The sequence below is a fragment of the Corvus moneduloides genome, chromosome Z (assembly GCF_009650955.1).
Source record: "Corvus moneduloides isolate bCorMon1 chromosome Z, bCorMon1.pri, whole genome shotgun sequence".
In the NCBI taxonomy this organism is placed as follows: Eukaryota; Metazoa; Chordata; class Aves; order Passeriformes; family Corvidae; genus Corvus; species Corvus moneduloides.
Window position 1 is genome coordinate 13,815,912 of NC_045511.1, and position 23,884 is coordinate 13,839,795.

Consider the following 23,884-nt stretch of genomic DNA (forward strand, 5'->3'; position numbering starts at 1 on the left):
ATCTTATCTTGATGGCACTTCCCTTTTTCTTTCTCTTACGAACATCTGCCACTTATTCCCCTTTAACAAGCAGGCATGTATGTGATGCAAGCGAACCCTTTCAGGAAATTCTGGTTCTCTTGTTTAGAGGACTTGAAGTGTTAGTAATGTCACAAGCGTTCTGATTCTTTTTCCAGTGCTCATTCTGTGTTTCATAGTGTTCTCATTAAGTTTCTTTGACTTGCTTGAAAACAAGCAACTCAGGTGACTTGTGGCACATGAACTTTTTTTCCAGAAAGGCTACACAAGTCAGGATGAATCATAAATGTCTTTGCCTTGAGAGAACGCACAGCTTTCACATGGGTGCCTATGAATCACTAGCAGTCCCTGCAGCATGTCAAAAGATGGTGTAAGTGAATGTGGCAATCATGACATTTAATATTTTTGAACTGTAAAGGATTGGGTGGAGTATCTGCTGCAAAATGTCTTTAAATTATTTTTGGCATGATAGAGCTATAAAAAATGAGCTATAAACCAAAATTTTCCCCTCTAAGTTTCCAGCATTCATTTCTTATTCTCTAGCTGCTCTGTCTTGTTTATTTAAGAGGCAAGTGTTTGGGGTCACTTGTTCAAGACTAAATTGTGAAAAGTGACTTGCAATTTTTATGGGCCCTGACATGATGCATCCATGAGTGCTGAGGAAGCTAGCAGACACCATAGCCAGGGGGCTCATGATCATCTTTGAAAGGTCATGGAGATCAGGAGAGGTGCCTGAGGACTGGAAGAAAGAAAATATCACCCATTCTTTAAAACAGGCAAGAAGGAGGACCCAGGGAACTGGAGCCAGTGAGTCTCACCTCAATCCTTGGAAGGAGCAGATGCCTCCTCAGCAGTGTCACTGATGACACAAAGCTGGGAGGAGTGGTTGATATCCAAGAGGGCTCTGCAGCCCTTCAGAGGGACCTCGACAGGCTGGAGAGATGGGCAGAGAAGAATTGTCTGAAGTTCAGCAAAGGCAAGTGCAGCATCCTGCACCTGGGGAGGAATAACCCCCTGTACAGGCTGGGGGCCAACCTGCTGGAGAGCAGAAGGACAAGGACCTGCGGGTCCTGGTGGACCACAAACTGTCCATGAGCCAGCAGTGCCCTTGTGGCCAAGAAGGCCAACAGAATCCTAGGATGCATTAGGAAGAGCATTGCCAGCAGGTCAAGGGAGGTGATCCTGCCCCTCTGCTCAGCCCTGGTGAGACACATCTGGAATGCTGCATCCAGCACAAGAGAGACGTGGAGATCCTGGAGCAGGTCCAGTGGAGGACGACAAAGGTGATGAAGGGACTGGAGCACCTCTCTTATGAGGAACAGCTGAGGGGGCTGGGCTTCCTTAGCCCGAAGAAGAGGTGACTGAGAGGGGACCTCATCAGTGTCTGTCAGTGTCTGCAGAGAGGGGTCAGAGGATGGAGCAGGCTCTACTCAGTGGTGCCCAGCAATAGGACAGGAGACAATGTGCAGAAACTGATGCACAGGAAGTTCCACCTGAATATGTGAAGAATTTCTTTACTTCGTGGGTGATGGAGCACTGGAACAGTGAGTGAGGGAGCTCAGAAGAAATACAGTCTTCCTTTTGTCTCTTTCCCAGAGATGCTGTGCAGTCTCCCGCACTGGAGTTATTCTAGGACCTTCTGGAACCTACCAGCCTGTGTCTTGTGTTCTAGGATAACTCTGCTTGAGCAGGAAGGCTGGAACAGATGAACACTGTGGTCCCTTCCTGCCTGACCCATTCTGTGCTTCTGTGAATTCTGTCGCCTTCCATGGTGTTCAGTTTCATGCGTTGCTCCTTTAGATATGCAAGATGTGTTAAACAGTTTCATCTCCTAAATTTTTTTTTTTGAAATGAACATTTTACCTCCCACGTATTAATATTTTACCTGTGTATTAAGGATAGTGACTTCACATCACGCAGAACCATCAGACTGGAGGCTGTTCCTGTGGGTAAGCACTTGCAGCAGCAGGAAAACAAAATCAGTGCTTTCTAACCCGGACTACGCAGGAAACTGAGATAAACAAACCATGTCGTGTATTTCCAGGGCGAGAGCTGTGTGGTGTGACGTTTTCCGGACCACGGCGTGCTTTTCGCGAGGGTCATTTCCAAAGGCTCTGCCTGCTCCAAGGGGAGCCGGGCCGGGGCCGGCGCCGCGGTCCCTCGGCGGGTGCTCGGCTGTCCCCTCGTGTTCAGGGACAGCACCGCACCCCCGGAGCTGCGCTGCCTTGCACCGCCCCAACCCCAGCCCTGACCCTCCCTTTGCCATCTCACTCCGGAATTTCCTTACCGCGATGCACTGCTGCAGTCCAGTTCTCTCTTTTTTTGTGCATAGACAACCAAGGAAAGCTGCCTGTTGCCAGCTGCAGCGCGGCTGCCTAATGCATTGCAGACACTGCCCTATGGACATGCGGTGGTAAGAGCCCCCCATGGAGACGTTTAGCATCAAACTCCTGGCAGAATCCGGCCTTTGAAACCTTCAGTGCTGATGCCAAGAGTCGATCCTGTAGTGCAGCCGTTCCCCACTTGTTTGGCAGATGAGTTTTTGTTGCATTGGCTCACAGCAGGTAAAGTAAATCAGGAGGTGGGGGGACATTGGTCGCAGCACAGAGAGAGGCAGCATCAGAGTCTTGGATACCTCTGTTTTCCAGGCCCCTCTGCTCGTTAGATGCTGAGGAGGAGATGTGACAAATGGCAGAATTGTGGAGTCTAACAAGTGATAAGAGGGAAAAAAAGGTTTCTGACAGAGATGCATTTTGCTGAAGTCTACACTGGGGTTGCACGGCTGGCAGATCACCATGTAAGTGCAAATGTATCTCAGATGATTTGGGGGTTTTTTCAACATTCATACCCGATTTAAAAAAAAAAAAGTTAGCTTGCAATGTAATTTGCAAGTTATTCAGTTTCCAGAGATTTCGAAGGCTGAGGTACTTCTCTCTTTAATAAGTGCTGAAGTTCACTCAAAGTGAACTCAAAGTGCTGAAAAACACTCAATCCCAATAAGTAGAAAAAATAAATCCCAAACATTGTTAGATTGCCGTAACATTGCAAAACACGGCAGTAAAACTGCTTTTGGAACTACGATTCTCTCAGAGAGAAAGCTGGTACCTTATTAAAAGGTGTTCTTTTCTGAACAGGGATTTTGCATTTTGGAATATTTTCCTTGGAATGACTCAAGTGGGCTCAAAATTCAAGATTTCAGTTTACATCTCTGAAAATGTAATCCCAGATCTGAAATTTAAACCAGGTTCTTCTTTTCCCTATTTATGATCGCCTGTACACACTGAGCAGTTATTTACTCCTGCTGCAGGATCGTTACCTTCAGTTCAGGAGCTCATAGTTCACTCTCTGTAACTCTGTATCCATCACTGTATTTGCCTGTGAACAAGTGACTGGAGTTCAGCAGGAAGTGACTTTTGATGGGCAGAAGGAAGACTATATTTCCTCAGAGCCCCCTCCACCACTTCATCAGAAATTAAAAGCAATTAAAACATTTTGAAAGATCATTTAATAGGTGTTTTGAAATACATAGTAGTAGATGATTTGAGGGCATAACATTTCTAGAGTTTCTTCAGAATAAACATCAAGCAAGACAGCTATGAATGCTAATTCTACTGTATTGGAAGAAAGACATATCCAGAGCAACCTATTTGCTATCAAAGAATCACACAAAAGCACAGAATAGTTGGGGTTGCCTCTGGAGATGACCCAGTCCAAGTCCCCTGCTCAGCACGGGGTTGCTCAAGCAGTACAATCAGTGTTGAGTCATTCTGAGCATCTCTGAAGCTGGAGACTCCACAGTCTCTCCAGGCAACCTGTTCCAGTGCTTGACCACACCCTTTGAAAGGTTTTGTTTTCCTTCTTACATTTAAATGATGGAATTTCATTTTGTGCCTATTGCCTCTTGTCTACTCCCTGAAAAACACGGAGAAGACTCTGATTTAATCTTCTTTAATCCCCGCCCACATTAGCTATTTGCATACACTGATGAAGTCCCCAAGCCTTCTCAGGTCCAGGCTGAACACCTCCAGCTCTGTCAGCGTCCCGTCACGTGGCAAATGCTCAAAGCCCTCCGTCGTATCAGAGCCTCTCTGGTAAATAATGCAGAACTGGGTAACCTGCCCAGGACTGGACACAGCAGAAAATGTGTCTCACCAAGCTCAGCAGAGGGGAAGGATCCCCTCCCCTGACCAGCTGGCAGCACCCTGCCCTGTGGAGGGCAGGATGCTGCTGGCCTTTGCTGCACAGGCCCATTGCTGTCTTGTGTTCACCTTGTCCCCAGCTCCTTCTTTGCTTTCTGATCGACTGCACTCCAGCCTGTGCAGGTGCAGAGAGCATAGGAATTTCCACCTCCCTTTGCCCAGCTGCCTTGGGCTCCTGTCAGCCCATTTCTCCAGCCCACTGAGGACCCTTTGAATGGTGGCACAACCCCCTGGTGTAGAATCCCCCTCTCCCAGTGTGAATGTGCTGATCAGGCTTCTTCACAAATACAGAAACCAGTCATTTTCCACAAGATTCCAGTTTTATCCAGTGTGAGGTTCAGCTGAGTGAAAGTGGAAAGGTTAATTGAACAATGATTTTAGAAGTCAGTGTTGAATAGTTAGTTTGATCACTGTACAACTGACCATACTCATTCAGCTGATCTGAAGGAAAATCACAAGTGCTTGGAGAAACAGTATCTCATTGTCCCAAGGAATGGGTGAGTAAGGGAGAGAGCTGATATCTGAGTGAGATATCTTTATTTTGTCATTTCACACACTGAATAGTAACCAGTCCTTTCCAACCTGGTAGTCAATGTTTCCAAAAACTTGTTAACTAAATAAACTGCTTCTGTGTCCAGCTGATCTTTTGGCCCAATTTTCTTGGCCATCCTGTGAGTCTATAACTTACAGTTAAGATTTTGGGAAGGACTCTGAAGCTATGCACAGACACAGGCAGAGAAACCTGCTTATGTGTATTATCAGCTACATTTTAGCACAGGAGCAAGTTAACTGGCTACCCATGTCAGTGACTGATACTGAGATTGTATCTAGAGGAGATTCTTTTAACTGCTCTCCTCATGATAACAAGGTATTTTCAGCGACCCCCTTTAAATGGAAAAATAAGAATTTTCATTTGAGAAATGACCCTCACTAAAAAAAGGAGATCCAAGCTCTCAATCTAATGTCCTTGAACTGCACCACACCCATATCTATTCCTGCTCCAGCTCAGGGATATGAATTAGATCAGAGTTTCTGTGCAGGGACTCAATTGAATAATCAAGTTTTAGAGTAGACAGTCATGAATGGGAATGAAGGGGACTGGATTTTTTTTACTGCTAAAGTGAGTGCCAGAATAACTCACTGAGAAAGTGAAACAGTATTTCCACTGAAGAGGCATTTCAAAGGGAAATTTGGAAATGCAATTGGAGGTTGTTATTACATTAAGACCTTGGTTAGTTATTTAAGGGGCTGAGATATTTAAACGTCCCTAAGCAATCAAAGTCTTTGCCTGATGAAAATATCCGGTCTTTAAAGGTTCTCTCAGTTTGTCACTAGATGTCAGCCTGCACCTTCAGGTCCCTACCCTGCTATGACCATGTGCACCTCTCCACCAGCACCCTATCAGGAATTCGTAACAGGAGGAGAACAAGAATAAAAATCTTGTCAAGAACTCTGTAAGTATTGTTTTGTAGCCTTCAGCAATGTTTATTTTAGTCCACGAAAAGGTGATTGTTACAAATGAAGACACGAACATTTGCAGGAAACAGGAGTGGTTTTGAAGTGTGTTTTACTCTTTACTTACGAACCCCCAGATACTTGGTAGGATTTGTTGTTGTTGAGCTGGAAAAACCCTCTGCTGAGGCCACACACCCTATGCACACAGAGAAACTGCACCTTCTGCCAAGACCCAGGCTGGTGCCCCTGCCTGTGCAACACAGAGCACGGATTTCTTGCTGTTATCTAGGACTCACGGCACAGGTGAAGCAAAATTTCTCTCTGCGCACATGTTGCTAGAGGTGTGCTCTTTGGCTGTGCTGGACACACACTGACCTGCACAGCCTGGGCTGCTGGTGTGGCCTGAACCAGCATTTGGCCAAGTGTGGATGGGTTGTGCCTCATTCAAACAGCAGATCCATGACCTACACCTGGCAGATCAGTGACTTGAAAAAGAGTTGCCTTCTAATTTCATAGTCCCTACACACTCAAGGTATTTTCATGTTTGGGTGATTGCCCAAATGTGACATTTTTATGTCTCTAGTGATCAGGCACCTGGGGTTTCCTCTGAGAATGGTACATTGCCAGCATTCTGGGCTAACTATGCATTGTTCTGAACACCACCTGTTTTACTGTGTTGTTTTCCTGGCATAAAATTATGTCTGCATTGACATCCACAAAAGTACATGGGTTTTGCCATGCTGAGCACCACAGAGGCTCTCTTTCAGGCAGCTTGCTATCTACTGAAATTCACAGTTACACTTTAGACACTTGGACAGCTGTTTATTTAATGCACAAAAACAGTTAAACATCAGATAGGGAATAAATTTCCAACAAGTTAAGCAAGAAATTTTGTTGTTCAAAAGCAAACAGCAAGAAGAGCGTCTGGCTGTGAGATTCCTCCCATGTCCTTAATTTAGATACTTTCTCCTGGCCTATAGAAATGCAATTATATCTCTCTGAACTCTGGACTTAAGAGTTCATGGTGTCCTTTTCTCATACAACAGTGCAGCTTTCTTACCCCGGAACACAGATATTAGGGCTTTCTCACAGAAGAAGAATGCAGTTTTTTGCAAATCCTTAGCACATTAAGCTGCTTTACCTGTAGGTCTAGAAAAACTTCAGGCTCCTGAAGAGCATACTGGAACTTAATTGAGCCAGGACCTGTGAGTGAGTTAACCACTGTTCTTGGGAAGGGGAGACCTAGAACCCAGATCTGGATCCAATTTCTATTCTGTAGTTGAAGTGAAAAAATCTCTTCACAGTTCCTCTTTGGAGATTGCACCCTAACCACTGCCAAGCAGTGTTTGAGGGCTTTCACTGACCTTATGCTCCAGCAACAGCCAGCAATTCATGCAACAGGGAACTGTTTCAAGCCAGAGAACATGAGCACATTCACAAAGGGGCCCAGAGATTCAACCATTCCCCTGGGATGTGGGAAAGGGGGAGCTGAATCTCTCAAGCTGTGGGGGATAGCTGTGCCCACTAATTTAGCATTTCACAAGGGAAGGGGAAGGAGCATAATCTGCACATACATTGAAGCTGGGACAGAAGCAGCACATCCAGGAACAGATTCAAAGGGAGGGATGGGGGGAATGAGTTAAGTTCACAGCCGCTCCTGGCTTAGTGTGGCCTGGCACAGGGTCTTCTGTGTTGGGATGCAAAGTTACCTCCCTCACAGGATACACACTGTGGCCAGTCCCAACAGAGATATCCCCATAAAGCACAGAAATAAGTGCTACAGAATCAAGCAGATTTAGGCATGCTCAGGAACAGATTTCTAGGCACAAAAATTTTACTAGAAAAAACTTTAAGTACCTATAGACTTCACCTGTCAACCAAGTCAGGATTTAGGAGGTTAGAGAGGCAGTTGTACAGTATTTAGATGCTTAAGTTCTTCTGTGGATATGTCTGATTTCTTCGGAGTCTTTGCATCTGTGTAAATACGCCCAGCAGCCACCAGCTCACTTCTGCTTTTCTTCAGACAACTTGTAAATCAGTATCTTCCCCCCTAGCAAGTGCTCAAGGCTGGAGAAGTCTGTTCTGCCTTGAAAAAAAAGAGAACAACTTCTCCTTACAAATAGCAGAATAAGCTGCTTTCAGATCAAACATGAATTTTACAACAGGAGTTATCAACATATAGAGTAAACCTTACAGAGTCTGAAAAGAGTAATTGCCACTATGGCGTTGCAGTTTTCTCTGGAGAGAAATAGCAAGTTTGCTCCATGTCAATACTTAGAGGTGACAAACAACCCTCTGCATAAATGCCTTTTTAGCAGAGTTAGGCAGATGCTGGAGTTAGACTGCATGGAAAGGGGTTGGAAATAGAAAAGAGTTTTGAAAATTATATTTAAATAATCATCTTATATGCAATATTAGGGATTAATGAACTTGTATTCTGAAAATAAAACCAGAACTGTTGCATTTTCCTATCTTTTAAAACAAATATTTTGATAATTTGATTTCAAATTCTTTTCCCCATAATTAAAAAAAATATTTTAAGAAGTAGATATATAATTTTATCATAAAAATTTTCACAGCTTAAAAATACACTTTTTTCATCCCCTTAGAAGTTTGATTCAGATCAGCCTCAAATTATTTGCTAGTCATTTCTCTAGAACGGAGACTGGGACAGGCCAATCCCTTACATTCTCTAGGCTACATAAGCACTGTAGGCCCTAGGGCTGCTCAGACCAGAGGAACTGAACTTCACGGAAACTCTGGCAAGTGACAGTGAAAACACTCAGCAGAACTGAAGCCTTTGTGTTTGGTTTTAAGTGAACCAGAAGTATCCCAGAGCAAGTGATTTGAAGTGACTAGGATTGTTTCTTTTCCCCCTTGGTTTTTTGTTTGCTTGTTTTAATTTTATTTACAATTGTGCTGATTTCCTGTAGTGAAATATGAACAGTCTGAAGTGCAGCAAAAATTAAGCCTGCAACCTCAGTGCCCTGGGGGAGATGCTGTCTTGCTACACATGGTCTGGGGCTGTGAGGTTTCCTTTCCCCTCAGGGGCCTGGAGAGAGGCTGAGGAACAATGTTAGGGGGCTTACGCCCTCCGTCCAAACCCAGGCAAAGCAACACCTCCTTGTGAAGCTGCAAATTCTGTCCTTGGGTTTCTCCTTGACTGTCTAGGTTGCTCTATACCCTGGCAGCAGCTGAGGGGGAGGGGGTAGCTGGAAAAGCAGATCCTGCACTGATGTGGAGGGGAGCACAGTCTTGTCCCCTCTCTTTCCTAAGCCCCTAGAAGAGAAGAAAGGGGCCAAGCCTGAACTTGTCCTGACAGTTCCCCTCAGGGCGGGTTTGAAATAGAAGAGAGGCTCCCCGTGCCTTCAGTGGAACCTGGGGAGCAGTGACCCGTCAGGCCTGCACTGTTTACAGGGTCCTGCAGCAGTGAGAAAGCAGCTCAGCTCCTCTCCCTGGCACAGACAAACACAAAGGGTGCAAGGGCTGCTGGCCTCTTGCTGCTTGCAGCTCCAGCTTGAAGGGACACGTTTGACACCTTCCAGCCCCAGCCCACCCCAACCAGCCCCTCTCCTTCCTGTGGTGCTTTGCACATCCTGCATCCTCCCTGGCTGGAGTCCCATCAGCCTCACCAGTTCTTGTTCCCCAGAAGAGGTACAAGCACTAAAAGGCATTTCATAGAGACACCCCACCACTACCTCCTCCTAGCCCTGCTCTCCAGCTCAGGGTGCATTCTCCAGACAACAATGTCCATCAAGGGTCTCCGAGGGCAGACAAAACCACAAAAGAGCATCTCTCACACAGAAGTCCTCCTTTACTCATCCCTCCTCCCCTTGTCCTGACCAGGCATTCAATATCCCCAGGCCACATCTGGCACTGTCCCACCCCCAGAGCCCCCTGCCATCTCAGCAGTGCTGCTCCATGGAGCTGGCAGGCAGCAGGTCGTAGCGGCTGTTGTACATCACCACCCCTGGAGGGTAATAGGCCACCTCTGCTTGGATGGCTGCAGCACGGGGAGCAGCAGGGACAGGGTGGACAGGCATCACGGCATGCAGGGCCTGCTCCTCCTTCTCAGGCTTGGTGGTGTCAGTGAAAGGGCGCATAGTGGTGAGGGAAGGTGAGGTGATCCTCCAGAGGAGGCTCTTCAGTGCCTTGCGGAACTCCCTGCGCATGAGGCAGTAGAGGATGGGATTGAGGCAGCTGTTGGAATGTGCCAGGCACACGCTGATGGGGAAGAGGTACACTTGGGAGAGAAAGTATTCATTACTGAAGTGCACCACGTTGAGTTTGATGAGTATCCCCCACGTTGTAAGTGCTTGGTTAGGCAGCCAGCACAAGAAGAAGGACAGCACCACGATGGACACTGACCTAGTCACTTTGGAGCGGCGCCTGATGCTGGGGCCACTGCAGGTGCTGCCCACGTGCTTGTCACTGATGAAGCGCACCAGGAGCAAGTAGCAGAGACTAATGATGACCAGCGGTACCATGAAGCCCAGCAGCACCTTCTGGATGTGGTACAGACCAAGCCAGAACTGGGCATTGTTGCCTTGGCCCTCTGGGAACTTGACAAGGCAGAGAACATCATCAAAGACAGTGGCAGTGGTGGAAAAAATGGCATGGGGCAGGGAAGCCAGGACAGCCGACAGCCAGATGAGTGCACAAAGCCACTTGGCAGAGCAGCAGCCACCCAGTGGGTCACCTCGACGCTGATTCTTCAAGGCTGAAGCCACAGAGCGGTATCGAGCCACACTCATGGCAGTGAGAAAGAATACACTGGCATACATATTCATTGCTGTCACATAGGAGACGATCTTACACATTGCCTTGCCGAAGAGCCAGTTGAAGTCCAGCGCGTTCTCCACTGCCCAGAATGGCAAGGTCAGCACAAACTGGAAGTCAGTCACTGCCAGGCTGGTCACAAAGAGGTTGATGGAGGATTTCCTCCAGCCTTGCTTGCTTTTCATCAGGTAGAGCACCAGCAGGTTGCCCACCAGTCCCAGGGCGCACACCACGGAATACACCAGCGAGATGACAATCCTAACGACATCAGAGCTGTCCCCCTGCATCCCGTCAGCTCGCTCCAGGTTGATATTCTTCAAGAGCTGCAAGAAGGACACGTTGCTCCCGTTGTCCATCTGAGCGCCTTCCAGAAAGCCCAGCGGCGTGTCCCAGGACTCCCGGTGCGCTCCTTCCTTTATGCCAGCGGCTGGCGAGCAGGCACCGCGCTCGCAGGGCTCGCCCATCCCATGCTAGGGTGGGAGACGGGTCCGCGGGAGCTTTTCCCCCAGACGCTGACCAGCGGCAGCGGCGGGCGGGCTGCTGGAGCGGCGGCAGGGTCCGGGGACCGCGCGTTGCCGGCTGTGCAGGTGCCACCGCTGGCGCCGCTCGGCTCCGCGCCGCGCTTTTATCCGCGCCGGCGGGGCGGGGCATGCGCGGTGGGCGCGGAGCTCTCCCCGGTGCTGAGCGCGGCCGCCGCGCCCCGCTGCCCCCGCGGCTGCTCCCCGCGCACCGCCCCCGTTCCGCCGCGTCCCGTCCCGTTCCTTCCCGCCGCGTTCCGTTCCATCTTGTCCCGGCCTGGCTCGGCCCGTCCCGCCGCGTCCCGTCTCGATCCATCCCGTCTCGTCTCGTCCCGTCCCGTCCCGCACACCTGGCAGGGAACCGCGCGTGTGGACCAGCCGGGCGTTCCCGAGGGCTCAGTGCGGCAAGCGCCCAGCCAGAGACGTTGTCCTCTCCCCCGGTGTGATGCCCTCCTCCCTACGTGATGCCCTCTCCCCCGGTGTCGTGCCCTCTCCCCCGGTGTCGTGCCCCCTCCCCCGATATGATCCCCCCTCTCCCGATGTGATCCTCACTCCCCCGATGTAATCCCCTCTCCCCGATGTGATCCCCTCTCCCCGATGTGCACCCCGCGGATCAGCTCCCACAGAACCTGTCCCCTCCTGCGTGGGGACAAGTTTTGGGGATGTCGCACGTCCGCTGACCCGCAGGGTGAGCCCGAAACCACCTGCGCTTTCGCGCCTGAGAAACCCCGGTACCGAGCCGGACCGCGCTTCGCCGTGCCCTGAAAGACCGCACTCCCCACGAACCCCCACGAGCCACGAACGCCTCTCCTGCTTTTGGGACGCCGGGAGACGGTGTCTCTCCCTAATTTTAAAGCGAACTGCACGGACAAGGGAGCTGTAAAGCCCGGCTATCGGTGCAGCGCGTGGGTGAAGGCAAGAGCAGCAGCAGCCGCTTCCCCGGAGGCAGAGGGATCCCGCCCGCAGGGGGCCCCCCTGTCTTGCGCGAGGCCCAAAAATCGCTTCCCTACCAAGCTGGCAGCAGAAACAGAGAGCAATCGATGGGAATAGGAACCGAGGCTTTCCTTCTTGTATTCTGCCTTTAAATAAATCAAGGTAACTGCGCATTTTGAAAACCAAATAGATTCTGAATATACCTAAGTAAAGCACTGTGAATCAGCCATCTGGGGGAGATTTACGGAACATTTAACAAGTATATTATTTCTCCATTGATTTATCTCACTGAACTTCCTGCAAAGACAGTCGTGTCTGCCATTTGTTATCACCAGTCCACTCATCACTTTGATTTGTATCTGCAGGGACCCTGTAGAACCAGCCAGCACTCATTCACTGCCCCACCAGCATAATTGGGCAGAAAATTGGAAGGGTAAAAGCTGGAAAACTCAAGGGTTGAGATAAAGGCAGTTTATTAGGGAAAGCAAGAGCTGCACATGCAAGCAAAGCAAAACAAGGAGTTAATTCCTCATTTCCCATGGGCAGGCAGGAGTTCAGCCATCTCCAGGAGAGCAGGGCCCATCACATGTAACAGTGACTTGATAAGACAAATGTCATCATGCCAAACATGCCCCCTTTCCTCTTCTTCCCTCCACTTTGTAGACTGAACACGGTATCATCCGGTCTGGAACATCCCTTTGGTCAGTTGGGGTCACCTCTCCCAGCTGTGCCTCCTCCCAATCCCCCAAGCACCCCCAGCTTCCCTGCCAGTGTGGCAGTGTGAGAAGCAGAAACGACCTTGGCTCTATGTAAGCTCTGCTCAGCAGTAACTAAAACATCTCTGTGTTATCATCGCTGCTCAGGACAAATCCAAAACATCTCCATACCAGCCACTTTGAAGAAAAATAACTTCACCCCAACCAAATCCAGCATATTTTCACACTTTTTCCAAATTATGGATTTTTTTCCTAGGCTTCCATACCTCTTAATCACCGACTATGGCTGCATTGGGGTGGCATTTTCAATATATGACATTAAGCTGCATCTCTTAGCCTGCTGAATAGCAACAGTTTTTCAAATTCTCTCAACCAGAGGAAATCATCCTTGTGGTGAAATATAACAACCCCATTAGTCCCATCAGTGTTGCATGGTCAACTGTAAAACAGTATATGCAGAAGAGAAAGCCACTGATACCTCACACCAGCAGCAGAACCATCATATAAACGAGCAATGAGAAAATACTGAGTTTCAAACAGACTTGCAGAGGTTTTGTAAAGAGTGAAGAGGGTGAGGTGCACCCCAGCCCACAGCAGCAATGGCTGCCTTAGCACTAGAATCAGCACTTACCCAAAACTAAGGTTAGTAAAATACTTGAAATAAGCAAGCTCTTGTTCAATTTTCCCTCTTCTCTTAGTCCTGCTAGTATTTGCCCACAAGGAAAAAATAAGCTGTACTTGACCCATGCAGAGACTATGACAGATTCACTTGGTAAATTATTAGTAAGATTGATAGGGCAGAAGTGGATTTTTCTAGATTGAATTCTGACCTATTCTCATCACATTGCTATCTTCACATCCAATTTTAAATACGTCACTGGAAAAATTGCATCAAACATGTCTTGCATAGAATAATTTCTTCTACCATTTTTTCTGCTTTGCACATCTTGATGATACATTGCTGAGACTGAACAGTAATAATGATTCAGAAAGGGTAAGAGGAGGGAAATAATGTCCAATGTTATGTTGCTTTTTCTGTTAGCCACCCAGAAAAAGCAATGGAGTGTGAACTCAGGTACCTCCTGGGAACACTGGTAGTGGATTTTGAACTCAGGGCTGCAGGTGTGAAATGATACTCCAAGGTTTTTGCTCATGTTTTGACTCCCAGAAAAACTCCTTTTTAGTCTTGGGTGGTTTTTCTTTTGTCATTCTCCATCTCAGAGAAGTTTCAGAGGCAGGTAAGGGAACTTGTAACACCTAGATAAATAATAAAAGAAATAATGATTTATTAACACACTGTCAGAACAAACACTTCCATCAGCTTTCAAAAAGGATTGCAAAACACATCAGATACAGTAACAAGGGTTATTGTTCTGGAAGATACTGTCTTCTGTTTTTTCTCTATTCATTCCATCCATGAGGCCAAAGACTTGTTGCTAACATGTAACTTCCCGGAGTCTTTTTATCCAAGTGTCAGTGCAATTGGTGTTACTTACTCAAACTTTCTGAAAACTGTAGCAAACTTGACAGGCAGAGGCTTCCATGACATAATTCTAGCGATAACGGTGAAAAAATGGCTGCTTTGTGTATTCTGTTAATCCCGAACAAATCAGGCAGAGGCTTTTTTTGTGTATATATAGTACCATGCTAAAATAATCCATGGGGCTGAGATTGCTAGTTTGCCTGCAGGCAGCATCAATCAGTACAGTAAACTTAAAAAAGCACCAGTTCAGACCACCAACAGAAAGTCCCCATTGGTTTTGACTATATTGTGTCAGTGTCCTGCAGGTGTTTCTCAAATAGCATTAAAAAAATGTTTCAGATAAATATGCCAAATAAACATTTGCTGAAAATGGTAATTTTCCTACAATTTACTCCAAAAAATTCCTATAATTTTTCACTCCCTTTACAGACCTCATACACAAACAAAAGATTTATTATAATTACAACAGTGACTGAACCAGCTGTATGCTCCTTTGAAATGTTTTGGCAAGGGAGATGGTGTTCTGTTTTCAATATGAAAGGCATTTTTGTAGCTTAAAGCAGATTTTTAAAATATTGAATGTATCACTAAATACAGAAACAGGGGACTATTTCTCAGGATATTTTTGTAGTAGTAAGAGGGTTTTTTTTTTTAAATTTGACACACTGAAGCAAAAAGTAGTAATAGTAAAGCTCTAGAACAAACTTTATTAAAAAGATTTACTAGTATGTGTATACTTTATATTATTTTTTAAATGTTGCATTCTTGCAATTGAATTCTGTTTTACAAATAATTATTTTTATGGCATCTTCTCTCAAACAAAATTCTGGAGAATCAGCAGAAGGAAACTAGAAAACAGGAAAGGGATATTTCATATTAGTTTAGTTTCTCAGTTCTAATTTCTGGAACCGCTATGGTCTCCCTTTGGTTTTTTATGAGCTCAGGGCTACAGTCTCATTTTTTTGACTAAATTCAGACAGTAACTGTTAACAGCACATTTTCAACTGGATTTTACAACTCTTACCTTTTCCATCCTGAGAGTGAACTTGGTGTGACTTGGTGTGTGTCCACCATGGGAAGATTTTCATGGCAATTCTTTTCTTAAGAGTGTAGTAGGAAATGTATACAGGCTTTCATTACAAAGTCTCAGGTAACACAATGGTCATACCATGATTCATGGACCGAGACATATCCTCCAGAAAGTATTATTTGGACATAGAGATAGGTTTTAATTTAAAAAAACCCAAGCAAACAACACCACTTCCTCCCCTACCCTCAAAACAAAAAACCAAAACAACCCAACTTTAATCATGGTCATCATCCTCTCATAATTTGCTTTCTAGATTGAATTCTAGAAATTCTGGTCTGGCAAACCACTGAGAACATATTTTTCTGGCACGAACTTTCATAAAAAGTTAATTCAAAGTGACCTGTTGCACCAGAAACATGCTTTTATTTGGTTAATATGGATAATATGATCAACGAGCTTTTAAACTCACATAGTTCAAGCACAAAATTATAATTTTGTGAATTAATTTACCAATTATAAATAACAATCCATGTTTGAAGACTCACGAGGAATCTGAGTGTGAGCATACAAAAAAACTTCATGTCAAAGAATCACTGACTACTTTAGAGTTTGCTTCATTCTGTTACTTGAGTCTGCCCACAGACAAACCAGAAGTGGAATGTCAGCAAATATATATATATATTTTTTGCAAGAGTAACTTATGAAGTCCCAAAAATCTGTAAAGACTATAATGAAATGCAAGTCGAGAGATCCAACGATGTCTCTGGCTCAATTACCAATAGTTAGCTGTGTTAAGAGGCTGCATCCCTGATGAGAAATAGGGAATGAGATTAAAGATTTAAAAAAGAAAAATTTAAAAAATGCACTCACAAACCTCTGTATAAATCTGCTGTAAATCAACAATTGCAATTACCCAGCAAACTCCACGGGGTCCTTGGAATTCAAAGTCATTCTCTTTCAGTTCATATCCCTGCCAATAGTCACAATTTCACAGAATCACAGCACAGTCTAAGCCCACCACACTAGGTGTGATCCACCTTCTTGCCATTTCTAGTCCAAGCAAACTGTTAAGGTGCCTGGATTATTAACAGTCAGGTCTGAATAGTGTTTCACCTTGGATGTGACAGAAAGGATGTGTTATCCTCCAGAAGTATCTTCTCTCCCTGCTGACTAGAAGAGCAGAGAAGTGTGTATTATATAATTTTATATCTTTAAATTTTGGGCAGGAGACTCTCATTCCTGGCAAAGCAAAATTTCCTGACTGTCTTCACACGGACTTCATTTTGAAGCAACTCCTCTATGTCAAATCATATAATTTGTATTTTAGTTCCCTGCTGCTCAGAACCTCTGCTTTTCTGTCTCTCTGTAAACATTTCTACATACATATAAATTGCAATACATGCATTTCTTTTATGGCTGTCCTGGAAGTCTACTTACATTTAAAAGAGTCCGGATGTTGTTTCTGGTTTGTCAGTCCAGGCTTGATTGTGTCTCTTGACTGTGACCTTTCAATAAATGTACAGGCTGTTCTGTGCAGAGCTGCACCCACTGAACTGCAATAACTTTGTTGCCAAAAGAACACAGCTGATGTGGTGCTGTATTCTTTTTCTCTTTATGATTGAGGTTGAGTTAGCAAAAAACCCAAAATGCACTGACTTTCAAAAAATACTCCAAAACCTCAGGTTATGCCTCTTTGGAACAGGAAACCACTGGCAAGATGCAGTGCCATAAATTCTGTTCACTTAAAATAGCTGGCCTCGGTATGTACTCACAGCAGGAGAGTGCTTTTGACTTGTGCCATGGCTTCACATTTTGACTCTGTGTGTGTGTCCTGTTTTCAGCTGGGATAGACGTAGTTTTCTACTTAGTAGCTGGTACAGTGCTGTGTTTTGGACACTGTGACTGTGTCAGCTACAGCCACACCATCCCTGAAGCAGGAACCCTACTGTCCCCCCGGGTATTTTCTGACACTACACCCAGTGAATCATTTCGTCTCTGTATGTGCATGCTGGCACAAAGCCCAGAGAGTTATAGATGTCTCAGACCACATTCCCCCAGCTCTCTTTCTCCACTCTGTACAACTTTTGGATCTACAAATTTTTGTCATTAAAAAAAATATTAAAAAAGAAAAAAAAAATCAAAGTAAAATGCATTCCCACAAACTCTCTTGCTTTTAGTTCTCCTTCACTTCCAGGGCTTGAGAGAATTATGGGCAACAGGAATCAAGTTTTCCTGCTGAGGGAGAAGCCAAGATGGAATCCTGCATGAAATACTAGTTGCCTCTCATCAGATTCACCTACCAGTGAACACCTACCTAAAGAGATGACTGAAAATGGAAGTAAATAGTTAAATGTCTCTCACAGAAGGGCTATTTTTCTGATGGCCTTCAACAATTATGTTAAACCAGTACTCTGTAAACCTATGCCCTTGAACTGTCATACCTTCTTTCCAATGCTCCTGGCCTGTTCTCCTCACTTTACAATCTTTTTCCTTTTCATTTCATTTAGTGTAGATTCTTTCTTATTCACTGACTGACTTATTTCAAAATATTAAAGTCAAATTGTGTGGCATTTTATATGCAAAAATTGTCAAGTGTTTTTTAGATGCTAAATATTATAAATGTTATATTAATTTCAGGTCATACTTAGCTTTAAATTAATTTCAGGGAAGTGCTGATAAAGAGCTTATCAGGCTACAATACCCAGTCTCACAAAACAGCCTAGTGCCCACTGTATGACTAGACTAAGAATCCTAATGGCAAGAGCACCAGGAAACTTGTCACTGTAACAGATGAAATACTACTATTTCATATGCAGAATACCTAGACAGCTATATTGAAATAAATACCTAGCAATTAACAAATCTTCTCTTGGCAAGTGCTGTTGGATATCAAATATTCCATGTCTTTTGCACAGTCTGTGTCCTTCCATTATCTAAAAGAGAGTACATGATGACTCCTAAATCAATTATGACTCTTTTATAAATATGGTCTGTTTCCAGAGTTATCTGTCTGGGGGAAGCCACATTTCTAGCTGGTTTAGAATACCTTGGAGCTTTAACTCTTTTTTTGCATTTTTGTGCTCTGGAGTCTGGAGTTCACAGTTCTCACAGCTGAACTGTGACAGCCATTCATCTTGGGAAAACTGAGCAGGGGAATGAGCACAATTAAGCACAGGTTTCCATGAAAGTATATAATAAGTCCATGGCAGAGTCAACTTTAAGCAGGAGGCTATCAAAGCAGATGAGGAACCCAGCCCAGGTCTCAAGCATGAGACAGCACCAAAGTGGGCACCCATCTGTGGAGTCTTGGCTCAGCAGCAACCATAGCAGAGGCCACCTGAGGAGACTCTTGGCAGAAAGCACGTAGCATGCACTTAAGAATGGAGATGCCAAGGCTATTTAAGAACTTTCCATACAAAGGGAGGACATTCAGAAGTAACCCCAATGTGCCAGCACACTGCTAAAACACAGAATGGTATCGGCACTCTGAGGAGTCTTAGGCATCAAGGAATGCTTAGGTTGGACATCGGGAAGAATTTTTTCACAAGGAAGGATGATTAGATGCCCAGGGAGGTGGTGGAGTCAGCATCCCTGGAGGTGTTTAAGAAAACACTGGATGTGGCTCTTGGTACCATGGTTTAGCTGACATTTTGATGTTCAGTCACAGGCTGGACTCGGTGATCGCAGAGGTCTTTTCCAACCTAACTGACGCTGTGATTCTGTGAGGCAGCCTGGAAACTGGGCTCTGGCTGCTGACCCCGAGGGGCCATGGGCTACGGGTGCTTCAGGTGGGGCGAAACCCCCGCCATCCTTTCCCACCGCATCAGAAAGTGGTGGAAAACGCGTCAAACTCCCGCGTGCCTCGAACATTTCCCCAGCGGCTGGGGAACCTCTGCCAGGCCGTGTGCGGGGCTGCGAGGCGCCTTGCCCCGGCCCCTCAGCAGAGACCACGGGCGTGAGACCAGCGAGGAGACGCTGCCGTGCGCGGGCGGCCCTCCCCGAGGGCTGCCGGGGAGAACGCCCCGTTTCGGCCGCGGTGGAGGGCGGAGGGGGGGCAGGCAGCCCCTGTTGCCGGCCTCTCCTCTCCTCCCTCCCCGCCAGCCCGGCCCGGTTCGTCCCGCCGCGTTAACCCCGGCGGCTCCGAGGCGGGGGATCCCGGGAGCTGCTCCCTCCCCACAGCCCTCCTCCCTCCGCCGTCAGAAACCAGACACCGGGACGGCCCCGCGCAGCCCTTGCGCGGAGCGGCGCCTGTGTCCGGCGGCGCCGGGAGCCGCCCGGCCATGCCGGGGCCCCGATAGGCGCCCCGCTCGCAGCTCCCCGCCCGCACCATGCCATGTGTCCCGCGGAGCCGGGCGGCACGCATGGTCTCCCTCTGGCTCCTCGTCCTCCACGCCCAAGCGCCCTGCCTGGGCAGGGCCCCGCCGGCCGGCAGCGCCGCGTTCCCCGACGGCGGGCAAGGTCAGTGGCGGCGGGCGGGACGGGAGCGCGGCGGGGCGCGGGTCCCGCCGAGGGTGCGCTTCCAGCCGGAGCGGCCGCGGCTCCGTGCCGCTGCTCGGGCGGGAGGGGCGGCGAGCCGGGCCGTGTCGGCCCCCGGTGCTGCCCGGGCGCCCTCCCAGCGCTGCCCTCGGCGGGGCATCGCGCTCTGGCTGCGCCTTCCTGCGGCTCCTGGGCGGTCATCGAGTTTGGCTGTGTAGATGAAGGTATTAATTGCTAAACCCTGCTTTTTGCTGATCTTCCTCGTTTAGAGGCAGCTCTCTAAATCCCAGACTCGTTTTGTGCTACTAAATTGAAGAAGTTTACTGTCCTGATTGTTTACTTATTTCTAAACAAGTGATCGCTTCTGTACCAAAGCAGCAGGCGCTCCAGAAGGATTGGTGTTACCGGGGTTCAACACCCGCTGTGAGTTTCTCACATTCAGTGAGGATGGTAGATTGCAAGTCAGACTTCATGCGCGGGAGGGGTCTCTTTGAGGCTGCCCTCAGAGTTGGGTTTTCTCCCTCTTTTGCTGTGGGGAGTGTAAGACAGGAATTTTATTTTTTATTTTAGTTTTTGCCTGTTTAAGGAAAACAGGAGAAGTGGCTCCCAAGGGAGTAAAATTATGAGTAGTTGGAAGACTCTGCCTGGTGGTAGAAGACCCAAAAGTGTATGAGAAAATTTTGCTTCCTGATGCAATCAACAGCTGTGGTGCTGGCAGGAGAGCTTGAACACAGAAGAGAAAATCTTCTGTACCCCTCAGAGATCGTGAAAATGAAAAGTGTTTAAATAAGGTGCCCTGAAAAGTGAACTTCTCAATTATCCTGAAGCTGGTTCCTGTTGGATTCATTGAAGGTGCATGCTAGCAGCAATTACATCGCTGTGGCTCTACGTGGGACAGAACAGGGATGGTTGTGTTAGCATGTAGTAGCAATTTAATTGTCAGGCATTTGGAAATGAATGTAGAATTAATTTAACTTTCTAGGCATTAAAACAGTATTTTCCAAGAGTTTGCAAATAGCATTAAGTAGTGGGGCAGTTAAAAATGTGGCTAATTTTTTGCAAAGGAAGGTTTCTTGCAGTGTGAAGTGTGGACTGAAGTTTGTATCTGGTACCACTGAAGTATTCTGCTTCCTCCACATCCATAAGTGTGATAGATGGGACAGTTAGGGATGCCCTTGCTGAGTGATAAGGCCTTCTCTCTTCCATAGGGCTTTGGAGCTTGGTGTGTTTCCTGGGCATGATGCTTCCTCACAAGATGAGCCACACTACTTCCTATCCCAGGGAGTGGTTTGAAAAGAAGCCAGAGGGTCTGAGGGGCAGATGTACACAAACTACAAAGATGGAGATGAAACAATGGTAAATGATGATGTGTCACATTTTAAAGGAATTTTGTCAGGGAACATGTTAGGTATGTAAAGTAAATTGTGGTTTTCCTGTCATGTGTGACAGACCATGTATTTTTTTCTCTTTATCCTAGTTTATTCACTTTGTGTACAGCCCTTCTTAATAAGGCAATTCTCTGCCACGTGTGGCGAATTAGAATCCACAGAGGAGCAGAACAGACAGGAGTGGTTTTGAATATTATCAGATGTTTTCAATGATGCAGAATTAGGAAGGTCTGCAGGGAAGATTTCTCTGACAACTTAAACAATACTTGGGCTCCTCAATTATGAAGGGCCTGAATGTTGCCTGTCCTGTGTTCTCAGAGGGCCTGAGCAGACACTGTGATTGCAGAGCAAAGTCCTGACTCGAATGTCTGCTGCTCATTGCCCTGCTTCAGTCTTGTTCGCAGCACCAACACAAGCCAACGTGCCGGGGCTGTAGTTCTGGAAAGACAAAACATTCTCTGGAGCTACACAGCCACCTTTCCTGGCCTGTAAATCCTGAGCAGTGCCCACTCGACAGGCAGGACTTCCCTGGAGTGGAGAGTATGCTGGGTGTCCGAGGGGGGTGCTGTGACATGCCACCGCCGTGGCTTGTCAGTGGCACTGGCATTTATTCCTTCCGTTTATATTTGCTACTGCAAAGTTTTATGGGAACTTGTGGTGTTTTAATAGGAATTCGTGTTACTATATAGAGGCATTCAGTGTTGAAGGATGCAGCCCTTAATTTTGAGCAGTCTGGGTTGCATGTATTTAGTTCTTCTTTCCTAGAAGGGAAGAAAGGAATCATCAAAATTGTACCTCCTGTCTTTGTTTTACACTCTCCTCCAGGCAGAAACTATGCTATCTTAGACTTAGTGTGGAGCTCAGTAATTTTTTCTGTTACAGGTAGGATTGCCTTTGCTAACTTTTACCCAGCAGTCTAGACAAAAATGTACTTATCATGATTGCTTGCAGAAATATTGTTAGCCTCATTCTGTTAGAATTTTGTGTTGTAGTCTTATCCCCTCTGGTCTTTTGGAGGCTTTTTAATAATTAATTTCTTCAGTTATATTACAGTACATTATTATTGCAGCATAATTCCCCTTTCCAGTGACTAAACAAGTATTTAACGAGTGGGTGGAAGGAGTTTGACTTCTCTGCTTTGACAATCCAATGGTTCAGTATTATTTTCCATCTATGTTGATGGTCTACTTTTCTTTAACTTCTACACACTAATTGCTGTAGTGATGAAGTAAAAAACTTCCTTGAATAGTTTTAAATCCAAAACCACAAGTCCTTGGTGTTGCATGGAGTTTAGCAGTTAAGCCACAACAAATTAAGTTCAAGACATCAGGCAGAGGAAAATCGCACAGTGACAGCAAGTGAGTAAGTTTTCCTTCAGGCATTTAATTTGATTATTTAATGAGTTGTGCTGAAAACCACAGAAATGGGGGCCTGGTCTTGCAGCATTCTCTGTTAGCCTGTCTTTGCTAGCACAGTATGGGATGTGGGACTTCCCCAAAGTCTTACAATTTAACATCTGCAGATAAGTTGTATTTTTCAGTGTTTCTTATCTCTTCTACCTGCCTTTTTTTTGCTTCACTCTGGAGCTCTGGTTTACCAGGCATCTGGCACCTTTTGTGCTATTTACTTCATGCCAACTGCAGGCATGAAGATGTGCTCTGAGTTTCCAGTGTCTCAGTCCCCTTATGTGGACAAGGCCAGATGTCTCTCAGAACTTGTGGTAGGCATTAGTGTCCATGTTGTCAAGACCTGCCACTGTGAAGGCCCAAAACCCCACTGCTGTGGCTTGTCCTGCAAAGGCTCCAAGTCACTGTAGGCTGGTGGGAAGGCTTGTATACAAAGAAATCTGTTGTGTGAGAGAATAAGCTTGCTTCTGAAGTAAAGATGCCACTGAGACAATGCCAGATTTCTGATGTAGTTGTATATGTGCTGGGAAGCAGGGGTTTTGTGTATTTTGTCTTGCTTTCTTTTCTGTTGGAAATGTTTCAGTGCACGTGTCTCAGGGGTCCATGGCCTGAGGAAATGCAAGCTGCCATGTCTTAAACTGCAGCTAATGAGGACAAATGAGATGTGTTGCTTCCTGAAGGGGATGAATCCAGACAGCTGTCTGCTTAGGCAGGGTTTCTCCTCTGTGGCTTTGACGGTGCAGGCAGTGGAGGGAGAAGTGCCTCTAAAAGGATTGCCTAACCAGACCTAGTCTGGAAGTAGCTGGAACAGGCTAATTGCTTTGTTAAGCAGCTTAGTTAATGAATGAGGTGTACTCACTTCGTGTGTAAGTGGCTGGGACTTTGGGAATGAGGAACAACTCTGGGTAAAGAAGAACTGGATTAATGTATGTCATCATAACTTCTTTTTAATTAAATGTGTTCAGATTGTCATTTCTTGGGTAGAATTCAAGTATGCCAGCAGATCTGGCCCTTAGGGTATGAGTTCATATGGATTGTGTTTTACATGGATTTGTGTTATTTGCATGAGGTTTTTGCATTTCACAGAAATTTAAAAAAATAAAATTGGGTACATGTGATGTTTCTTCTGTATCTTCTTATGTATGCTTCCCCTGTTGTAGCAGGGGACAGCAATGTCAATAATCTCTCTTCCCCTGCTAGATCCTGATGAGTGATAAGATTTCCAATCCTATCCTGCTTGGAACTCCTTATAAAAAAGAGCATGATTACTTCATTCTCTTCAAACCCTTCTTTGAAATTCTAAATCTGCAGCTGCGGCAGCTGCTAAAGCTGATGCAACTGAGGTGCTGTTAGTACAAATAATCAAGTCAATTGGTGTTCTCTTCACATTTGTGTATTTGCAAGGCTCTGTGGTCAGATTTTTGGATGTGTGAAGGTGATCTCCTTGATCAGAGTGCCATGTCCTGAAGACCTAGGACATGGA

General features: G+C 46.2%; 2 protein-coding genes and 1 long non-coding RNA gene across 5 annotated transcripts in view; 1 reads left to right on the plus strand and 2 right to left on the minus strand.

Moving 5' to 3' along the window:
* Positions 1-5,676: 5,676 nt before the first annotated feature.
* Positions 5,677-11,040, minus strand: RXFP3 (relaxin family peptide receptor 3). 2 transcript variants are annotated; one of them, XM_032095678.1, is made up of 2 exons: positions 9,662-11,040; positions 5,677-7,758 (listed from the first exon to the last, which is right to left on the minus strand). In XM_032095678.1, exons 1-2 carry the CDS (start codon positions 10,913-10,915, stop codon positions 7,723-7,725), a joined length of 1,290 nt encoding a protein of 429 aa, XP_031951569.1. In that variant the 5' UTR covers positions 10,916-11,040; the 3' UTR covers positions 5,677-7,722. The 2 variants fall into 2 exon arrangements, with proteins under 2 accessions (XP_031951569.1, XP_031951568.1); XM_032095677.1 differs by lacking the exon at positions 5,677-7,758 and having other exon boundaries at positions 8,201-11,040.
* Positions 11,041-13,520: 2,480 nt separating this feature from the next.
* LOC116437889 lies at positions 13,521-19,313 on the minus strand. The gene is made up of 2 exons (XR_004237523.1): positions 16,569-19,313; positions 13,521-13,875 (listed from the first exon to the last, which is right to left on the minus strand). It is a non-coding gene; the product is annotated as an uncharacterized LOC116437889 (long non-coding RNA).
* Positions 19,314-19,362: 49 nt separating this feature from the next.
* The window catches only part of ADAMTS12 (ADAM metallopeptidase with thrombospondin type 1 motif 12), a 160,276-nt gene continuing 155,754 nt past the window's right edge, over positions 19,363-23,884 (plus strand). For both annotated transcript variants that reach the window (XM_032096207.1, XM_032096206.1), the window contains exon 1: positions 19,363-19,589. In XM_032096207.1, the coding sequence (XP_031952098.1) occupies positions 19,460-19,589 (130 nt within the window). In that variant the 5' untranslated portion in view covers positions 19,363-19,459. The remainder of the gene's footprint in view (positions 19,590-23,884) is intronic.